Source organism: Desmodus rotundus, chromosome 2 (assembly GCF_022682495.2).
Source record: "Desmodus rotundus isolate HL8 chromosome 2, HLdesRot8A.1, whole genome shotgun sequence".
Classification (NCBI taxonomy): Eukaryota; Metazoa; Chordata; class Mammalia; order Chiroptera; family Phyllostomidae; genus Desmodus; species Desmodus rotundus.
Window position 1 is genome coordinate 10,819,624 of NC_071388.1, and position 18,748 is coordinate 10,838,371.

Here is an 18,748-nt window from a genome sequence, read left to right on the forward strand (position 1 = left end):
TGGGCGTCAGGTGCGCCTGGCCGGTCCATGGGGCGCCTGCTCTGGCACAGCGTTCCTGCCTGTGGCCCTGGGCACTCCCTTGGCAGACACGGCCCTTCCCCCGGCTGGAGGGGACACGCAGGAGGCACGGCTGCCCCCGGGTTTGGAACAAACACGTTTATTGCAGGAAAGGCGTGGCGGGTGCTGGGGCGCGGGCTCACCAGGCGAAGAGTGGCTTGCTGTCCTCCTTGGAGAGCTCACACAGGCAGTTGAGCAGCAGCAGTGAGTCGCCCAGGAACTTGGGGGGCACGATGTCGATGACCAGCTTGCGCAGGGCGGCCGGGCTGCTGTGCAGCGGGTTTGCGCGCAGGTCGGGCCGCTGCTTCAGGATGCCGTAGGTGTTGATGAGGAACTCGCTGAACACGGGGTGCACGTCGCGGTTGTAGCCCAGCTTCTCCAGGCGCGCCATCAGCGTCAGGTAGCGGTGTGTCAGCTCCCGCATCTTCTTCTCATCCACAGAGCCATCCAGGGACTTGATGGACGTCTGGGGACACAGCGCATGGGCAGGTGGGGCGGAGCCACAGGAGCCCCCATGGGAAGCCAGGGTAGGGACAGTGACCAGATTTCTATAAAGGAAGCTTCATAGATGGGGAAACAGGCCCAGAGCCAAGCCCCCCACCATGGCAAGTGAGCCGCCCAGTCACCCCTCCAGCAGCCAGTGTCAGGGACAAGAGCAGGGCCCCGTCCTGGACGAGGAGGAAGCCAACATGCTCCGTGGCCCCAGGAGCCACTCCTGAGACTGTCCCAGGCCACAGAGCAGAGGTACTTATGGCAGGGGCTCAGCACACCCTGTGGAATATGGGCCTCAGACACACCTCAGCTTTGCCCGGGCTACAGCTGTACGGGTACCACAGGTGAAAGGGCAGTGGGTCACCCAGTCTCCTGTCCCAGGGTAGAAAGGGGACCCCAGGGCAGGGAGGCACACCTGCTTGATCTTCTCAGGGATGTTGGACACAGTAAAGCCATACAGCCGAGTCACCCCAGGGAAGACGTAGGCCAGGATGCGCCGGTCCAGCTGGAAGGCAATCTCCCCAACGATGCGGCCATCCTTCTCCGCACTGGTGAAGCTCTGAATCTCTGCGAGGGAATGGGGGGAGGATGGTGAGACAGGCTGGGGTCCCCCACACAAAGAGTCCAGGGCCGCCCACCTTCCTCCTGCCTGTGCTCCAGTATCCATTGTAGGCAAAGAACCTATTTGAAAGTGGCTTCTGCGGGTTCCTGGTGAAGTCTGTGGAGCCTCTGGCGGGGGCTCCCCAGGGGCCCTGGTCTTGATCATGGTAGGGGGCACCCTCCTCCAGCCCCTACTGTGAGGGCAAATACTAATTTAAAGGAAGACTGAATTTTCTGTTGCCAAAAAGGGGAAGGACCCTTCCTCTCTTCCCTTTTCTTAACACGTTCCCTGGGAAACCTGGGATGCTCAGTCCTTGCTTCATCCCTCCCTTTGATATCGATGTAAATATGTAAAAGCCTGTTTTACAGCCCAGAATTGTTTTTCTTGTCCCCCCATCACCAGGGAGTCTGCCCCTCACCTGGGTCAAGGGAGACCCCTGCCCTATGACCAGGTGAATACGGATATCTGGGTCTCCCATCACCTGAGGGCGGGGTTAGGGTTGACCTGAGAGCACGTCTGTAACACGTAAAGGGTCCAGTCTGCCTGGCTGGTGAAAGGGGAGATTCTGTCCCTCTTAGCAGCCTGAGTGCCTCACAGACTGGCTTAATGTTTATTCGATAACAAGGTTCCCTTCCTACGTTTATGCAGAGGATGGCTGGGTTGGCAGGAGATTCTATTTTTAATAATTTCCCGGATATTACCGGTCACATCAACCACCCTTCCCCTCCAAGTCTCCCGTCTCCACAGCAGCCCCGATGTCACTAGTCACCATCACACAACGTGGTGCGTGTCAACACCCTTCAGACCAACGCACTCTGTGAACACGCCCTGCCAGTGGCTGAAACTGAGATGCCTCCGAAACTGAAAGATGCAAAGTGAGGAAAGGCGGCCTGAGACTTGGTCAGACACCCGGAGCCCAAAGGCCACACAACGGGGAGTGGGCGCCTGGCAGCCCCCCTCCCAACCTGTGGGCACAGACTCTCCAGGTTCTGCTCTTCCATCCCTGTGGGAGACGCTTACAACATGTCCATTTCTAAAACCCCAGAGCTTTTCCTTCCCAGGGTGTTGCCTGGCTGCAGCCCCACGGGTTAACCCAGCACAGTTGGCAGTGGGTACACAGGCCGGGTGCTGTGCTGAGGACAGCCAGCCCCCAGGTCCTGTTACACACACCTGTGCCCACCAGAGGCTCTGCCCCCAACACCATGCAAAAAGGTCAGCTGGACCCCTACCCTTGCTGGGTCTGTGGCCTTCCGGGGGTTGCTAGGCCACTACAAGACCAACCCAAGGGGACTTCCCACACAGGAATCTGTGTGGCCTACATGGCTGGGCCACAGCTCTCCCTGCAACCTCAACCGTTGTTCACCTTCCCTTGGCTCCATCCTGTGTCCATGGAACCGCTCATCCCAGGATCCCACCCAGTGACTCTCACACAGGAACAGGACAGCTGGTCAGCACAGGCTAATCAAGCCCAGGTGTCGGCAGCCTCTTCCTTTCTGGGCAGGCTGCTGACAGATGGGCCACTGAGTGGCCCTAGGGCCCCTGTCCTGCTCACAGGTGCTGAATGGGGAGGCACACTGGGGACACTCCAGGCCTCAGGGGAGGTGGGCTCTGCAGGTGGGGGTGGGGAAAGGAAGGGGCCACAGGGGAGTAGCTGACCCAGGCAGAGGGCCCCTCCAGAGCCATAGGACCCAGAGCCACATGAGGGCTGTGAGGGCTGGGGGTTGGGGCAGACGGTTGCAAGGTCATAGGACAAGGAAGCAGGAGATACACGGGCAGAGGCCAGGTTCCCGGGGCCCGGGAGAAACGCTGGGTGAGGGTGTCGAGAAAGTGTTGTTGTGGCCACTTGGGCAGCTGGAGCAGCTCCCAGCAAAGCCTTCGGGCCTCAGAGTTCAATCAGGGAGGGAGGGTCCTGGAGAGGTTCCACCTGGACCTCCTGAGGTTTCCTCACCTGGCGCAGCCCTGCACTGGAGCTGTCCTTGACTCTGTTTACCCTCACGGTGAGCCCTCCCAGGGCCGGGGCCCCGCTTACAGCCAAAGGAACTGAGGCCTGGGGCCCAGTGCCTCCCCAGTCACTTCAGTGGTGTTTACTGAGATGTAATTCACCTACTATGAAATTTACTCCTTTAAAGTATGCAATTCAGTGGTTTTTCCCATATTCGCAGAGTCGTACAACCATCACCACAATCTATTTCCAAAGCATTTTCTTCACTGAACGCCCCCAAACCCTACACCCCATAATAGTCACTCACAATTCTACACACACACACAACCGCTCATCTGCTGTCTATCCCCGTAAATTCGTCTATTGTGGACATTCTATATGAATGGGATCACACAGACTGTGGCCCTTGTGTCTAGCTTCCAATCAGCACGATGTTCCCGAGGTCCATCCATGCTGCAGTGTGAATCAGAACTTCGCTCCTAATTACAGCTCATCAGTATTCCATTGTATGGACAGGGGTTTAGGCTGTTCTCGCTTTTTGGTTACTATGAATAATGCTCCTGTGAACATTCACATAAAAACGTTTGCGTGGACAAATGTTTCCAGTTCTTTCGGTATATACCTAGGAATGCAATTGCTGGGGCCCACAGGAACTGCGTGTTTAGCTTTTGGAGGAACTGCCAGACTGTTATCCACAGCGGGGTGCAATTTCTCCACATCCTCTGCAACAGTTTTTATTGTCCGTCTTTTTCATTCTAGCCGTCTATGTGGACGTGTGGTTTTCAGCTGCATTTCACTGACAACTAGTGATATGGAGCATCTTTTCATGTGCTTATTGGCCATTTATATACCTTCTTCGGGGAAATGTCTATTAAAGTTCTTTGCCCATTTTTTTTACATTCATGTTCTCATTTCACTGTAAGTGAACCTGAGCAGCTTGGGCTTGGCTCTGCCCTGGGCTACTGGCTCAGGCCTTTACACCTGCAGAACCTGCAGGAAGGTCCCTGGGTACTGGATAAAGTCACTCACTGCAGAAATGGACATTATTAAAAAAGTCCAGGTGGGCAGCAAGTACCCGCTGTCAGCCAGTGGAGGTCACTGCAGCCATGGAGGCTGGCCCTCTCCTTTTTTCTACTTAGCGTGGGGGGAGGCTACCAAGGTCACTCATACTGCAGGAGGGAGAAGAAGGGCACAGCCCCCAGCTTCTCCCTGCCCATCAGCAAGGTCAGCTCCACCAAGCTCATGCACTCCAACACCTCAGCCCACACCTGGTCCAGCAGTCCACGGGCTACACACATGGCTCCGCCAGCAGGTCATCCACAACTATCACCTTCTGCCCTGGCTCCAGAGAGTCCCTCTGGGTTTCCAGGTCAGACTTCCCATGTTCCCGTGCACAGGAGGTGGACACTGTGCGGGCAGGTTTCCTCCCCTTCGGATGAGCACGCAGCCCAAGCCAAGTTCCTGGGCCGGGGAGGGGCCAAACAGAAAGCCTCGAGAGTTTAGGCCCACAGTGTCATCAATCTTGCTGCCGTGGATCTTCTTCAGGTGGTTTGCCAGTGGACTGATGGAAGTGCAAAGGAGTCAGGGTCCTTCAGGAGGGGCAAGGTGTCCCTGAACAGCACACCTTGGATGGGAAAGTCCAAGAAGCTGCAGGTGCGCTGTGCCACCAGCTGCAGCTAGGGGTCCGCCACTGCTGCATCCTCCTGTGTCCAGGAGCTGGATGGCTCTCTTTGACCATTTTTAATTAGATCGTTGGTCTTTTTACTGTTGAGTTGCTAAAGTTCTTAGATAATCTGGGTATTATTCTCTTGTCGGACACAGGATATACAAATATTTTTCCTATTCTGTGGGTAGAATTTTTACTTTCTTGAAATGTGTTCCCCTGTGACACTAAAGGTTTTTTTTTTTTTAAATAAAGTTCAATGTATACATTTTTTTCTTTTGTTGGCCATGCTTTTGATGTCATATCTAAGAATGTATTGCCAAATCCAGGGTCTTATGATGCATCTCTGTTTTCTTTTAAGAGTTTTATGGGTTTAGCTCTGTCTTTCAAGTCCTTGAACACTTTGAGCTAACTGTCATACGTGGATGCGCACATCCACTTGTCCCAGCACCATTTGAGGAGAGGAGCACTCTCCACTGAATTGTTCTGGCACCCTTGTCAAACATCAAGCTTCCAAATGCATGGGTTTATTTCTGGACCCTCGATTCTATCCATCGGTCTGTGTAAGTATCCTTACGACTACCACACTGTCTTGATTACTGTAACTGTATAGTAAATTTTGAAACTGGTATGTGTGAGTCCTCCCATTTGCTCTCCTTTTTCGAAATTGTTTTGCCTATTCTGGGTCCCTTGCATTTCCATATGAATTTTAGGTTAAGCTTGTTAATTTCTGCAAAGAAGCCAACTGGGATCTTGATAGGGATTGCACTGAAATTTGTGGATCAATTTGGGAAGTTTTTCCTCTTAATGATATTGTCTTCCAATCCATGAACACAAGATGTTTCCCCGTTTATTTAATTCTTCTTTAATTTCTTTCCACAATGTTTTGTGGTTTTCAGTGTGTTCCTTCCCTAATCACATTGCAAGGCTGCAGAAGTTACCCAGGAATTAAAGCTGAGAACCAGACCCACTGTACAGACAGAAGTAGGTTAGGGCAGATGAGGGGTAGAAGCGCAGGATACAACACCCTCCTGCTCTATCAATACACTCCCCTCATCAGGAATTGATCTCTCTCCCACCTCCTTTCTCTCTAAGGCACAAATTGGGTGGGAAAAACAAGCTACCCCTGACATATTCTAGAAACCGTGTGTAGTCCAACATAGGCCTGCCAGGATCTAGCCAAAACCCTAATCTTCTAAGAAAAAGGACAATAAAATTGATTAACCTCCTTTAGAAAAAAGAAGATGAAAATTGCCACCATCAGAAATTAGAGATGGCATCACCACAGATCCTATAGGCATTAAAAGGACAATTACAGAATATTAGGAGTAACTTTATGCCAATAAATTTGACAACTTAAATGAAATGAACCAATTCATAAGAAGACACAAAAGCTTACTTTTGTGACAAGACACAAAAGCTTACTTTTGTACTTGAACTACCAAAGCTTACTTTAAAAAGAAACAAATAATTTGAACAGCCTTATATGAACTAAGAAAATAGAATGTGTGGAGGGGAAGTATTCCTACAAACAAAATTCAAGGCTTAGTGGTAAATTTTACCAAACATCTAAAAAACAAATAATACCAATTCTACACAAACTCTTCTAGATAATTAAAGAAGATTTAACACTTTCTACCTCATCCATTGAGGCCAACATTAACCTCATATCAAAACCAGAAAATGACATTACAAGAAAACTACAGCCCTGGCTGGTATGGCTCAGTGGATTGAGTGCCAGCCTGCAAACCAAAGGGTCATTGGTTCACTTCCAAGTCAGGGCACATGCCTGTGTTGTGGGCCAGGTCCCCAGTTGGGGTGCATGAGAGGCAACCACACATTTATTTATGTTTCTCTCCTGTCTTTCTCCCTCCCTTCCCCTCTCTCTCAAATTAAGTAAATGAAATCTTTTTTAAAAAAAGAAAATAAAACTATAGACCAATATCCCTCACAGACAGCAAAAATTCTTAATGAGAATTTAGCAAATGGAATCCAACAATACAGAAAAGCCTAATATATCATGGCCAAGCAGGAATGCAAAGGTGGTTTTAAAATCCATCGTTGTAATTTGCTGTATCAACAGACTACAAATGAAAACCAAATGGTCATCTCAACCAATGCAGAAAAACAGTCCAACAAAGTCCAATATCCGCTTATGATAACCATAAGCAAACTGAAAAATAAAGGGCAGTTCTTCAGTCTGATGAAGGCATATACAAGAACCTTAGCTAACATCACACTTAATGGTGGCAGACTGCATGCTCTCCCTCTTTATCAAGAAAAGAAAAACTGCCCACTGTTACCATTTCTATTCAACATTATTTCCAGGGGAATAATGTTGAATAGAAATTCTAGCCAAGGCAATAAGACAGGGAAAAAAAGCATACAGATTAGAAATGAAAAAATAACCTTGTCTTTATCCACAATCAACACAATCATCCATCCTGAAGAATCTTTTTTAAAGCTGCCGGAACAAATAATTGAGTTCAGTAAGGTTGCAGGACACAAGGGTGCCTTTGTCAGGGAACCAGAACCAGAATCAATGTGTGTGTGCATGTGTGTGTGCATGTGTGTGTGCATGTGTGTGTTTGTTGTAGACAACAAAGGCTCCTGTGATTATGGAGACTGACAAATCCCAAGATCTGAAGGGTAAGTCAGTGAGCTGGTGGCCCAAGAAGACTGGTGAATATAGCTCCAGTCTGAGTTCAGAGGTCTGAGAACTGAGAGAACCAATGGTGTGGCTCCAATCCAGAGCAGCAGACAAGAGACCCAGTTCCAGTTGGAGTCCAAAGGCAGTCAAGCAGGAAGAAGCCCCTCCTCCTTGGGAGGGGTCAGCCTTTTTGTCCTATCTGGGCTTTCAACTGATTGGATAAGGGCCACCCACATTAAGGAGAGCAATCTGCTTTACTCAGTATGTATAGAATCAACATAGACACAGAAAAATAGAACAAACTGAAGAATCAAGAAATAGACTAATACACATATGGACAATTGATTTTTGACAAAAAATTTCAGGTCAATTCAATGGGGAAAAGATAATTTTTTTAAATATTGGTGCTGGAAGAAGTTGATATCTAATGCAAACCTCATATCATATCTAAAAATTAGCTTAAAATTGACAAGGAATCTAAATGTAAAACCTAAAACTATAAACTTTCTAGAAGAACATGTCAGAGAGAATACTTATGATCGTGAGTTTGGCAAAGACATCTTAAATAGGACACAGAAAGCATGAAGTATATGAAAGAAAAAAGTCAATAAACCAAACTTCATCGAATTGAATACTTTTGCTCTTCAAAAGACAGTTATGAAAACGGAAAGGCCACAAACTGGGAGACCATATTTGTAAAACATACGCCCAAAAGAGAACATGTATCCAGACTATATGAAGAACTCTTAGAGCACAGTGATAAGATAAGCAATTCAATTCTCTTTAAATGGGCAAAAAATTTGAACAGATGCAGCAGCCCTTGACCCTGGTCTCCCAGCCATACTCCCTGTGCTAGATGGATGGATGGAGAAGCTGTGCCCAACTGTCCACCCACAGCTTCCCTACCCAACTGCCACCTACTGCACCAAGTGCCCACCTGGTACCCCGCCACCCATACCATTAAGGTAGTAGCTCCTCCTGGTCCTGTCCCCTGAGGGCAGGCTGCTCTCCGAGAAGCACACCTTCTTGGGCCGCACCATCTCCCTGGGCTCCAGCAGGGTCTTGTCCATCAAGGGGTCCTGCAAGGGGTTCAGGAGTGGGCAGAGCTTCCTGTCAGTGCTACGAGGTGTGTGCAGCTCCGGGGTGCTGAGGAAAGCCTTGAAGGGCACCTGGGAGGTCGTTGCACAGCCTGGGGAAGCATCATCCTCATTGGAGAGGGGGACGTGCGAGCAGAGCAGATCCTCTAGGGAGGGTGTCTGCAGCTGGGAGGGCACATCAGGAACGCTGGTGAACCTTCCCATATCTGGAACTGAAACAGGGAGGAAAGGGAGGAGAGGTCAGGCTGATGTTCCTAAAACATCCCTAGAAATGTAGAGGACACTTTAAGAACACTCGCACACCCCACCCCAAGCTCTGACACCTGCTCACATTCCCCATCTTCAGAGCCCCCCCCTCCGGAGAAGGTGAAGGATGTAGGTGCAATGACTGTGGGCCCCATCCCTGTCCAAGGAAGTTGCCAGCCTCAAGTTTATGGGCATGGTGAGCAAGTGTACCTTCGTAGCTTCTACCCAGCTGCACATTCACACCCAATACAGAGTGACCTCTACTGCTTTTTAAATATTACATAAATGGTATCAACCTATGCCTATATATTCTGCAGCATACCTTTTGCTGCAGCATTATCCTTGTTGAGATTTATCTGTGTGGAGTCACTTGGTAGCTACCTGGTTCATTTAACCACTTCCTGCATGCGTGCATATGTACACACACAGGCATGGGGATTTTTTTTACCCAGTGCCCTACTGCATGCGGGCCTGTTCCCAGGTTTTCTTGTAAAAGCAAAGCTGTGATCAGCATCCCTTGACCCACCTCCTTGCTCCCAGAGCGCATCTGTTGTCTGCAGGGGGGCTCAGGTGTGTGCGTGTTTAACTTTGTTTTCTACAAGAGCAGTGGCAGTTCCGCATGCACCAGCAGCTTCTGATCCCACCCCCTCGTCACTCTTTGGTGTGTGCAGGCCCAGCTGATGAGGACACACAGCTTTTCTCTGATCCCTGGTGACATTGAACATCTCATGAATCCATGGGACTGTCAGGTTTCCATTCTGTATGTTATCTATGTCTCTTCCTTGCTCATTTTTTTTTTGGTTGGGTAGTCATTTTAACTTATTGGTAGCGTTCCTTTCATATTCTGCATCCTAATTCCTTGTTGATAAAATGTCTTCTTCCAGTGGGTGCCTTGGTGACATTTTAACCCTTTTTATGGTGACTTTTAGCATACAGAACCTATCAATTCTTTTGTGATTTATAAAATCCATTTCTACTCCTATGTCATCTACTCCTGTGTCACTTTTTTCTCCTAGTAACAAAGCAAATGTATATATTATAAAAAATAGTTTAAGAGCTATATTACAAAATTAAATCCTGAAATGTGGCTACTCAGAGACCAACTGATCTATCCCCAGCAATGCTTTCCCCCAGGAAAAATGTTCTGCAGAAGGAGAGTGATCAGCAGGAGCCCTGCCTCCAGTCTGCCTCACAGCCAGCACGGCTAATCCCAGCTGCCGCCTGGGGGCCTCCGCCTCTGCCACCCCAGCCAGCCGCATGGCCCAGAAACTGCCGAGGGACATCTTCCAAAAATTGACCAGCATGTGACATCAAACCCCTCAATCCTGGGTTCCTCCCCAGAGGAGAGTGGAGCCCTGTGCTCGGAAAGAGGTTCTGTCCCCTTGGTGGAAACTTGGGGAAGAGTGACATCTACTCCCGGCTTTAAAGGGACTTTTGTTGTGGTCAGCTGAGTTTGGGTTTTACTTTAGCTTCTACTTAGTAAACTATAATTCCCTCCTGTTATTGCCAAGACTTCAATAAATTTGTGTTAAACATTTTTTTTAAAAATTTAACCTTCAGTCAAGTCCAAAATGTAGGTATAATTTTAAGCCACATTACAATAAAACTATAAAGGAATGACAAGAGTCAACAGAAAACTCTGTCCCCTCAAAATTAAAAGGATTCTCCTGAGTAACAATCACATCAGAAATAAAAATAGGAAGACACTATTATTGAGAAATCATGAAAATCAGAACACTGTAGTAAGACATCAATACATCTAAAACTATATTTGGCATGAAATCAATAACATAAATGCTTTAATTATTTTTTAATCACCAAAAATATTAAACACTCACATCAAGATGTGGGAGAAATTCTTAAGGAAAGCAAAAGTATAAAAATGACACAGAAAAAAATTGGAAACAGCTCTATGGAAAGTCCAATAAAATAGCAAAACTGTGGACAGTTAGAGAAATAGAAGGCATACGGGAACAAACTTGGAAATGAGAAAAGTGCCATAAGAATGACTAGGAAGGAAATGTTTAAATTATAAAAGATTATGTGCAACTACATATTAACTGAAAATTTTGACAAAAGAAGAGACCTTCTGGGAAATTATTTTTAAATGACTCAGTAAGAAGTAGAAAACCTAAATGGACCAAAAAGCAAAGAAGAAAAATCTAGAAGTTATAAAATAATTATGCTCTAAAGCAGCAACTTTCAACTGGTGGGCTGCAAGAATTTTCAAAACAGGCAATACCTTGACTGTTTAGTCAGGGGCACTGACCTCTTTGCCCCCAGATTGTCGAATGAAAAAACGACAGCAGTCAACACAACAGTAGCCATCGGTGTGAATGAATCAAAATTATACTTTTTTTTTTTGCATTGTTCTTGAAAACCCGAGTGAAGGGAACAGCCCCACAGGAGCCCAGCAGGGAGCCCGGCACAGCCTGCCTCAGGAGCAGGCACAGCTGCTTCGCAATGCTGGGCATTGGGAAGGCGCCAGAAGGCGGCACCTGCTCCTCTGTGGGCAAAGTGCAGAGGCCGCACGCAGCCTTCAGAGAATATTTGTCAGTGTCCGTGTCAACATTTCAACCGCCCACAACCTTTGACCCAAGGATTTCCCGGGCAGTCACCCCTGCAGCGGGTCACAGAGGCATACATCAGGCTGTTCGTGGTCACAGCGGGCTGGAGGGACGCTGCCTGTCATGGCATTGGGCTAAGGGACATGTGAACCTCACACAGACAGTCTGCTCTCCAGCATTTAGATCTACAGAAGAGACCAGTGGGCGATGGTAGGGAGACGGGTGGTGGCGGAAAGCTCAAAGGGAAAGCGAAAAGATGCCTAGACATACACGTCAAAAACTTCAGAGAGAAAGCCTAGCAAACGTTGGCACAGGCTGCCTTTGGAAGCAGGGCCAGGAGCACGGTACAGCCTTCTACGCATGTCCTCTTGGGTATTTACATTGTTGAATAAGAAAAACGGATCTTTAAAGCACATCCTTTTGAAGGCAGAGGCTGAGGGACTGTGGGATGTGTGAGGTTCCCTCTGTGCCCAACGCTGCTGCTTGTGCAGGGACTCTTGCTCATCCCCCAGTCCCCAGGGCCCAGGCTGCTCCTGCAGAAGCTGACAGTTGGGAGGGGCCTGGACTCAGCAGCCAGAGTCCCTGCTGTGGGGATGACCCCGACCAGAGCTGAGGCCCCTCCCTGAGGATAGCAAGGCCTGTGAGGACTTGGCCCATGCCCTGCACTGGGCAACAAGACCTCTCTGTGGAACCTTGGTGGCCTCAGCTGACCAGTGGATGGACCTCCTCTTCAGGCTGACATCCAACAAGATCTGGACTTGCTCAGGGGCAGGGGTGCTGGCTGTGATCCCGGAGACCCAGCTCTGACTTAGACGCTGACGAGGGTCCTTCTAGGAACAGCCTGGCCTAAGCGAGGGTTTGTACCCTCCCAAAACCCACCTCCCATCCAGGCAAGGCAGAGGGCGAGGGAGCACACCACAGTACCTGCCACTGCCAACCACACTGCTGGCCTGGGCCCTGAGGGTCGGCCCGGCCTGACTCAAGTCTCAGGATGAAGGACAACGAAGCCGCACGAGGCACATGGACTCCGCAGCTGCCACAGGCTGGTGAGGCCTGTGGACAAGTCCTTTGGCGACTGCAAATTAGTCTGTCCTAGTGGCCTGAGAAGGCAGCATTGATCCTTACCAGGTTGTCACACCCAGGACACAACACTGGAAGGCCAGTCCCTCCTCAGTAAGCGCCAGTGACGAGCACGTGCCTTAGCCACTGGTGGGGAGTTCAGAACAGGGGGCTGCAGCGGGCCCGGGCCTGGGGGCTTGGGGTTTCTTCAGCTGCCCTCCTAGTGCATCACTCTCTTCCTGCCTCCCCCACCCTGCCCCCCACCCCAAGGACCCCATGCTTAACCCAGCTTCCTCTTTAAGGTCCCCCCTGAAGCTCTGAGATGTTCAGGTGCCATGAAGGATCGTCGCAGCCAAGGGCTTCAGGCCCATGAGCTCTGTGCAGCCACCACGGAGTCTGACCAGGCAGCAGACACCTTCATACGTCCTGACCTTGCTCAGCGGTGGTGGCAGGTGTTCAGGTGGACTCTGGGAAGTGACCATACCCAATGCAGGGCCCAGCAACCAGTCCCTGGAGCATCCCACTGGGGGACTGGCAGCCCCGCCGAAGGGGCTCCTGCTGTGACAGCAGGTCCGCAGGGCACCAGAAAGGCTGTCCGATCCAGCACGGCAATCCAGCAGGCTGGGTGCATCCTCCGCCCCATCCTGGCCAGGCGGTTGGATGGGCTCATTTCCAAGAGCTCACTTGGTCACGGGGCTCCATCCATGGTCCATGTCCAAACTGTTCATGCCCATCAGCCACGCCCCAAGTCATACTTTCCATGTATGAGAGGGAATTTTTCACAAAAATAGGTAAATCAGAAGCAACTACTTTTGCAGGAAATGATCAAAGCCTATTTTTTTCTGTAAAACGTCAGAGTATTGGAGGGGATGCTATGTGGTAAGCTGAATACAGCTCCGAGCTCACTTCTTCCCAGGGACCTGCACCCACCCCACCAGTCCTCCTTCCATGAGTGGCCACTTCCTGCCCTGGGCGCTGGGCCCCACCACAGGACTGCTTTGGCTGATGGCATGTGAGCAGAGGAGATGCAGCAGAGGATTGAAGTTGGGGTGGCTGGCAAACCTCCCCCCGCTGTGAGATGCCCAAGCCTGGGCAAGCTCACTGGCCCCAGCGGAGGGATGCAGGAAGCAGAGCGAAGAGCCAGCCTGGCTGGGCTAACCCCAGAGGACATGGAGGCCCAGAGAGCATCCTGTTTTAAACCACCATGGCAGTGCTTGTGTGCTCGTCACTGACCAATACACTTCCCAGTTCAAGTGGTTATGCCACTATACCCCATTGTCCAGGCGTGGACTTACGGGCTCAGAGAGGAGGAGGGCCTCACCTGAGGACACACAGCAGAATGAGTATCTGGGACGTGAGGGAAGAAAGGGCCGGGACCACCTGCAGGAGCAGCCCCTCACTCCCCGGCCAGCCTGGGGCCTCACCTGCAGTCCCAGGGGAACAGTCCTCGGGGTAGGCAGGTGCCTTGGGGAAGAGAATGTCCCGGCTGCCACGGCCACAGCTCTCCTGGCAGCTCTCGCTGAGCAGGCGCTTCAGCATCTGGTTCTCCTTGAGGAGCCGCACCTGCTTCTTCAGGTCGGCGTTCTCGCTCATGAGCCTGTTCATCAGCTCGTTTCCTTCAGCCATGGCTACCACTTCCTGCTCACGTGTGGGCCTTAGGCCCCATGGAGATGGAAATCCAGAGCCACGGACGCCCCAGAAACGGCCCAGACCAGAGTTCCACGGTGGCCTCACCTTCCGCAGCCTTGTGATGTCACCTTAAAGAGGTAGCGCCCTGCCCACCCCTACCCACAGACTTCTGGGCTGGGCCCAGACTGGGAGCGCACATGGCAGACACCTCACACCACAGGGAGATGAGGGAGGTGGGGCCAAGCAAAGTCCAGGTCGGGGGCCTGAGATGCTCATGGGGAGGCCAGCCCTGCCAAGGGAACATACAGGACCAGGCCTGAGACAAGACAGTTCTGGCACCTTCTAGGAACAGCCAGAATATTAGGCTGAGGGAGTCTGCAGGCCCAGTGGGGACACAACCTTCATTCTGAGTGACTGGTGCAGCCACCCTCAACCCCTGTGCTCCACCCCCTGCCCCCGACCCTCCATAGCCTCCAGCCCAGCCACTTCCAAACTCCAGGTCCCGCCAGGCTCTAGGAGGCTGGCCAGTCGGCCCAAACCTGGGCAGGTGTCTGGCGGCCCCAGGACACACCCTCAATGGAAGAAGAGGCAGTGAGAGCAGAGAAAGCCAAGCTGAGAGCCCATGCGGTCCCAGCCTCAGAAGCCCCAACAGCTCCAAAGGACTGGCAGTTAGAGGCCGCCTGCTGACCACACTGCCCTGATGGAAAGAGCCCAGGCGGCCCATCCGTGTCCCTACACAGACAGTACTGAGTGTCTAAACACTGACTGTTACTGGACCTAACTGAAGACCTCCCAGCGGAGCACGGTTACCATTTGGACCAATCCCAGGCAGCCCTGTGGCTCGCAGAGTCCTGCCAGAGCCAGACTGCAGCCCACGCACAGTCTGCCGGGCCTCCGTGAAGCGCCCCCAACGGGACCACTCCGGGAAGCCCTTCCTGCAACTGCTCATCAGGTAACTGAGCTCCGTGCTATTTCCCGGCTCCAAAGGTCTTGGTCCTGCTTTTCCGGAGCCACGAGGCAACAGATAGGTCACCCCCTGACCCTCTGGAGAAGGAACACAGCCACAAAAGGGAACCTGCGTGTCCTCCATCCCTTTAGCCCCAGTGCTGGGCCCCTGGCTCAGCATCAAAGCATTCAGGGAGCAGGCAGTGGGTAGGGTGTCTCTGGGCAGAGCAAGGCCTTTGTTCCCCATGCTGTCCAGTGTCTGTCATGTCGCTTCAGGGAACACAAGACAGAGTCAGGCTTTGGCAGAAGGAGGACTTCTAAGTCCCCAAGGTCCCCTACACTTCCTCCCCCCACCCCCTGCCCATGGACTAGTGTCTGGACCCACAGGCCCTCACATCAGAGGGCAGTGCCCCCTGAGGAAGGGTGTGGGCACTTCCAGGGCCCAAAGCAGATGCCCTGGGGCCCCTCCATGGGCTCCTCCCATTGCATTCAAATCCCATTTCTTTCCCAGCCCAAGAAAACCTTCTCAATGCCACCAGGGGTGTGTGTCCAACAGTGTGGCATCTCTGGGACATACTGGAAGAAGAGTTGTCTTGGGCCACGCATTAAATACACAAACACTAATGAAAACTGTGGAGCAAAACAAAGGTTTTAAGTAAATTCATGATTTTGCATTGGGCCGCATTCAAAGCCATCCTGGGCTGCATGTGGCCCACGGGCAGCGGATTGGACACCCCTGCCGGCCCCTTCAGCCGAGGGCCAGTGTTCTGGTCACGCTGCTTTTAATACAGTTCTGGATTCGACGAGCTGATATTTTAAGTGTTTTCTGTGTTGTGAGGGAAACTGGACTGTGTCTCCTTTTCTTGTAACATCTTGGTCTGGTTTTGCTCGAGGTCACAGTGACCTTATGAGTTGCAGAGTGCTCCCTCCTCTATTTTCCAGGTATTTATGTTGGTTTCTTTCTTTCTTAAATGTCAGATAAATTTCACAAGTGAAGCTACAGGGGCCTAGAGTTTTCTTTTGGGAAAGTTTTTAATTTATAATTCCATTTGTTAAATAGACATAGTTTTAAATTTTCCATTTTTTTTCATGTCGATCTGGGTAGCAATGGTCTTTGAAGGGATCTGTCTGCGCCGTCTACGCTGCGGAGCACCGGCATCCAGTGGTTCGTGATACCGCCTTATCCCCTCGGCAGTCTGACACCTCTGAGGACAGCCAGTCAGCCAAGGCGGAAACCACAGAGGGAACGTGGAGAAATAGCCTTGGCAGGTCTTCGCGGCAGCAGCATATAGGGCAAACAGGGCAAGTGGGAACGGTGTGACCCAGAAGGAAGGGGGCAGGCTCGGTGGGACAGGCTGGATGGTTGGCTCAGAGGGTGACCATGCTGAGGCGGCAGGCCCTGGGAGTGACCAGCCCAGGTCAGCAGACTCAGCAGGGCAAGCTGCACAGCTTGCTTGATATCTGCAGAGTCTATAGTGATGTACCTCTTTCATTCCTGATATAGGTTGTTTCCTTACTTCCTTAGACTAGAGGCTTGTTAATTTTTCAAAGCATTAACTTTCGGTTTCACTGGTCTTCTCTATTATGTTTTTAAATAGAATTTAACTTCTCTTTTATCTATTATTTCCTTTCTTCTATTACTTTGGTTTTAAGATCCCTTAGGTGGATACTTAAATCATTGGTTTTAATCCTGGCTGGTGTGGCTCAGTGGACTGAGTGCCAGCCTGCAAACCGAAAGGTCACTGGTTCGATTCCTTGTCAGGGCACGTGCCTGGGTTGCTACCAGGTCCCTAGTTGGGGGTGTGCAAGAGGCAACTGATTGATGTTTTTCTCACACATGGATGTTTCTCTCCCTCTTTCTCCCTCCCTTCTCCTCTCTCTGAAAATAAATAAAATTGTTGATTTTAAACTTTGTTTACAGCACTAACATGTAAGTCTGTAAGTCTGTATGTCTGTAAGCACTGCATTAGCGACACCCCACACGCTTCGATGCCGTTTTTATCTTCATTCAGCCGCAAATATTTTCTGATTCTCTGTGTGCTTGCATTATTGACCATAGGTTATTTAGAAGTGTATTGTGTAATTTCCAAATCCTTGGGATTTTCTAAATCTTTCTAAATTTAATTCCATTGTGATCAGAGAATACACCCTATATGGTTTCAGCCCTTCTGAATTCCTTGGAGACTCGTGACCTGGCACATAGCCAGTCCCAGCAAACAGTCTGCGAGGGCTCAGAAAGAACGTTAGGGGAAGCGCCCCACAAATGCCAATTCCTTCAAGTTGGCCGAAGATTGATTTTGTGTAATTCCTGGGACGAGTGACAAAATCTCCGACTTTGTGTAGTTGTCCAGTTCTCTTCAGCCCCACCAGCTTTTGCTTCATGCACTTTAAAACTGTTACTCAGGGCACCTACATTCAGGACTGTTACATCTTCCTGATGAACAGACACTCTTCTCATTATTAAAAGTCTATTTCTGGTCCCATTCATTTTCCTGAAATCTACTTTGGTATTAACATTTAGCACTTCTGCTTGCTTAGGATTAGTGTCTTTGTTACATATTTTCCTGAACTTTTACTTTTACCCTGTATTTTATGCTTAAAGTCTCTTATGTACGACATATATGGGTAATGCTTGTTTATTGTCAGTGTGACCATCTCTGCCCTTTAAGTGGAATGCTTAACCCTTTACAGTAAATAAAATTAAGTAAATAAACGGTTGGCATATTAGTACTCTAGGGCTGCCATAACAAAACACCGCAGACTGCGGACTTATACGACCTGAGTTTATTTTCTCAAAGTTCTGGAAGCTCCAAGAACTGCATGTCCAAGATCAAGGTGTGGGCAGGGCTGGTTTCTCCAGAGGCTCCTCCCCTTGGCTTGAAGACAGCTGCCTTCACCCTACGCGCTCACGTGGCCTTTCCTCCTTGCCTGGGCATTCCCGGTGTGTGTCTCTCTCTCGTAAACACATCAGTGCTGTTGGATGAAGGCCTCACCTTTACGGCCTCGCTTAATCTTAATTATCTCCTTAAAATCCCTGTCTCTTAATTTAGTCCCATACGAATTTGGGGGACATGGTTCTGTCCGTAAGAATTGGGTTTAACTCCAGTATCTTAATTGTTTTCTGGTTGTCCCATCTGTTCTTTCTTTTTTCCTGCCTTCTCTTTGGTTATTTTACCTCCTCCTTCTTACAGTAGTGGTTTGCTCTAGGGTTTACAATAGGTTTCTTTTTCATATAACTGTCTGTAAATAACACACCACTTCCCAATGTACCACGTCCACGCAAGGTAAGACCCACAGCAGCACATTCCATCCTCTCCAACACCCTTCCTGTTACTGGGGTCCTGCCTTTCACTTATCCATACCTGAAAAATGCCGTTATTGCTTTTGCTTTTAAAAGTTTATTATTTTTAAAGATTTTAAGTATTGGGGGGGGGATCCTATATTTCCCAGACTTGCCATTTCCGGTGCTCTGCATGCTTCAGCGAGGACCAGAGTTCCCATCTCTCATTATCTTCCTCCAGCCTAAACAGCTTAACATCTCTTACAGGGCGAGGATGCTGGAGAAGTCCTTCAGCTCTGGTTTGTTTTGTTTTCTCTGAATATGGAATTTTAAGGTGACCAGTTGTTTTTTTCCCTTCCAACACTTAAAGATGTCATTCCACTCTCTTCTTGCCTGCACTGTTCCCGATGAGAAGCTGGCCACCATCCTTGTCTTTGTGCACCTATATGTGATGTCTGCTTTTGTTTTTAAGACTTTCGTTCATCATTGGTTTTTATCAATTTGGTTATGAGGTGCTTTT

The 18,748-nt window shown here is 49.9% G+C and overlaps 1 protein-coding gene and 1 pseudogene across 2 annotated transcripts in view; both read right to left on the bottom strand.

Annotated features, from left to right (window-relative positions):
• The window catches only part of SPATC1L (spermatogenesis and centriole associated 1 like), a 23,391-nt gene continuing 4,643 nt past the window's right edge, over positions 1-18,748 (bottom strand). The window contains exons 1-4 of one of the 2 annotated variants that reach the window (XM_024560047.3): positions 13,799-14,000; positions 8,364-8,714; positions 965-1,116; positions 1-523 (exon numbers count right to left, since the gene is read on the bottom strand). In XM_024560047.3, coding sequence (XP_024415815.1) covers positions 197-523; positions 965-1,116; positions 8,364-8,714; positions 13,799-14,000 — 1,032 coding nt within the window. In that variant the 3' untranslated portion in view covers positions 1-196. Of the gene's footprint in view, positions 524-964; positions 1,117-8,363; positions 8,715-13,798; positions 14,001-18,748 lie in introns of those variants that run through there. The other variant, XM_045196685.2, reaches the window with a different exon arrangement.
• LOC112308506 (adenine phosphoribosyltransferase-like) lies at positions 4,253-5,209 on the bottom strand (annotated as a pseudogene).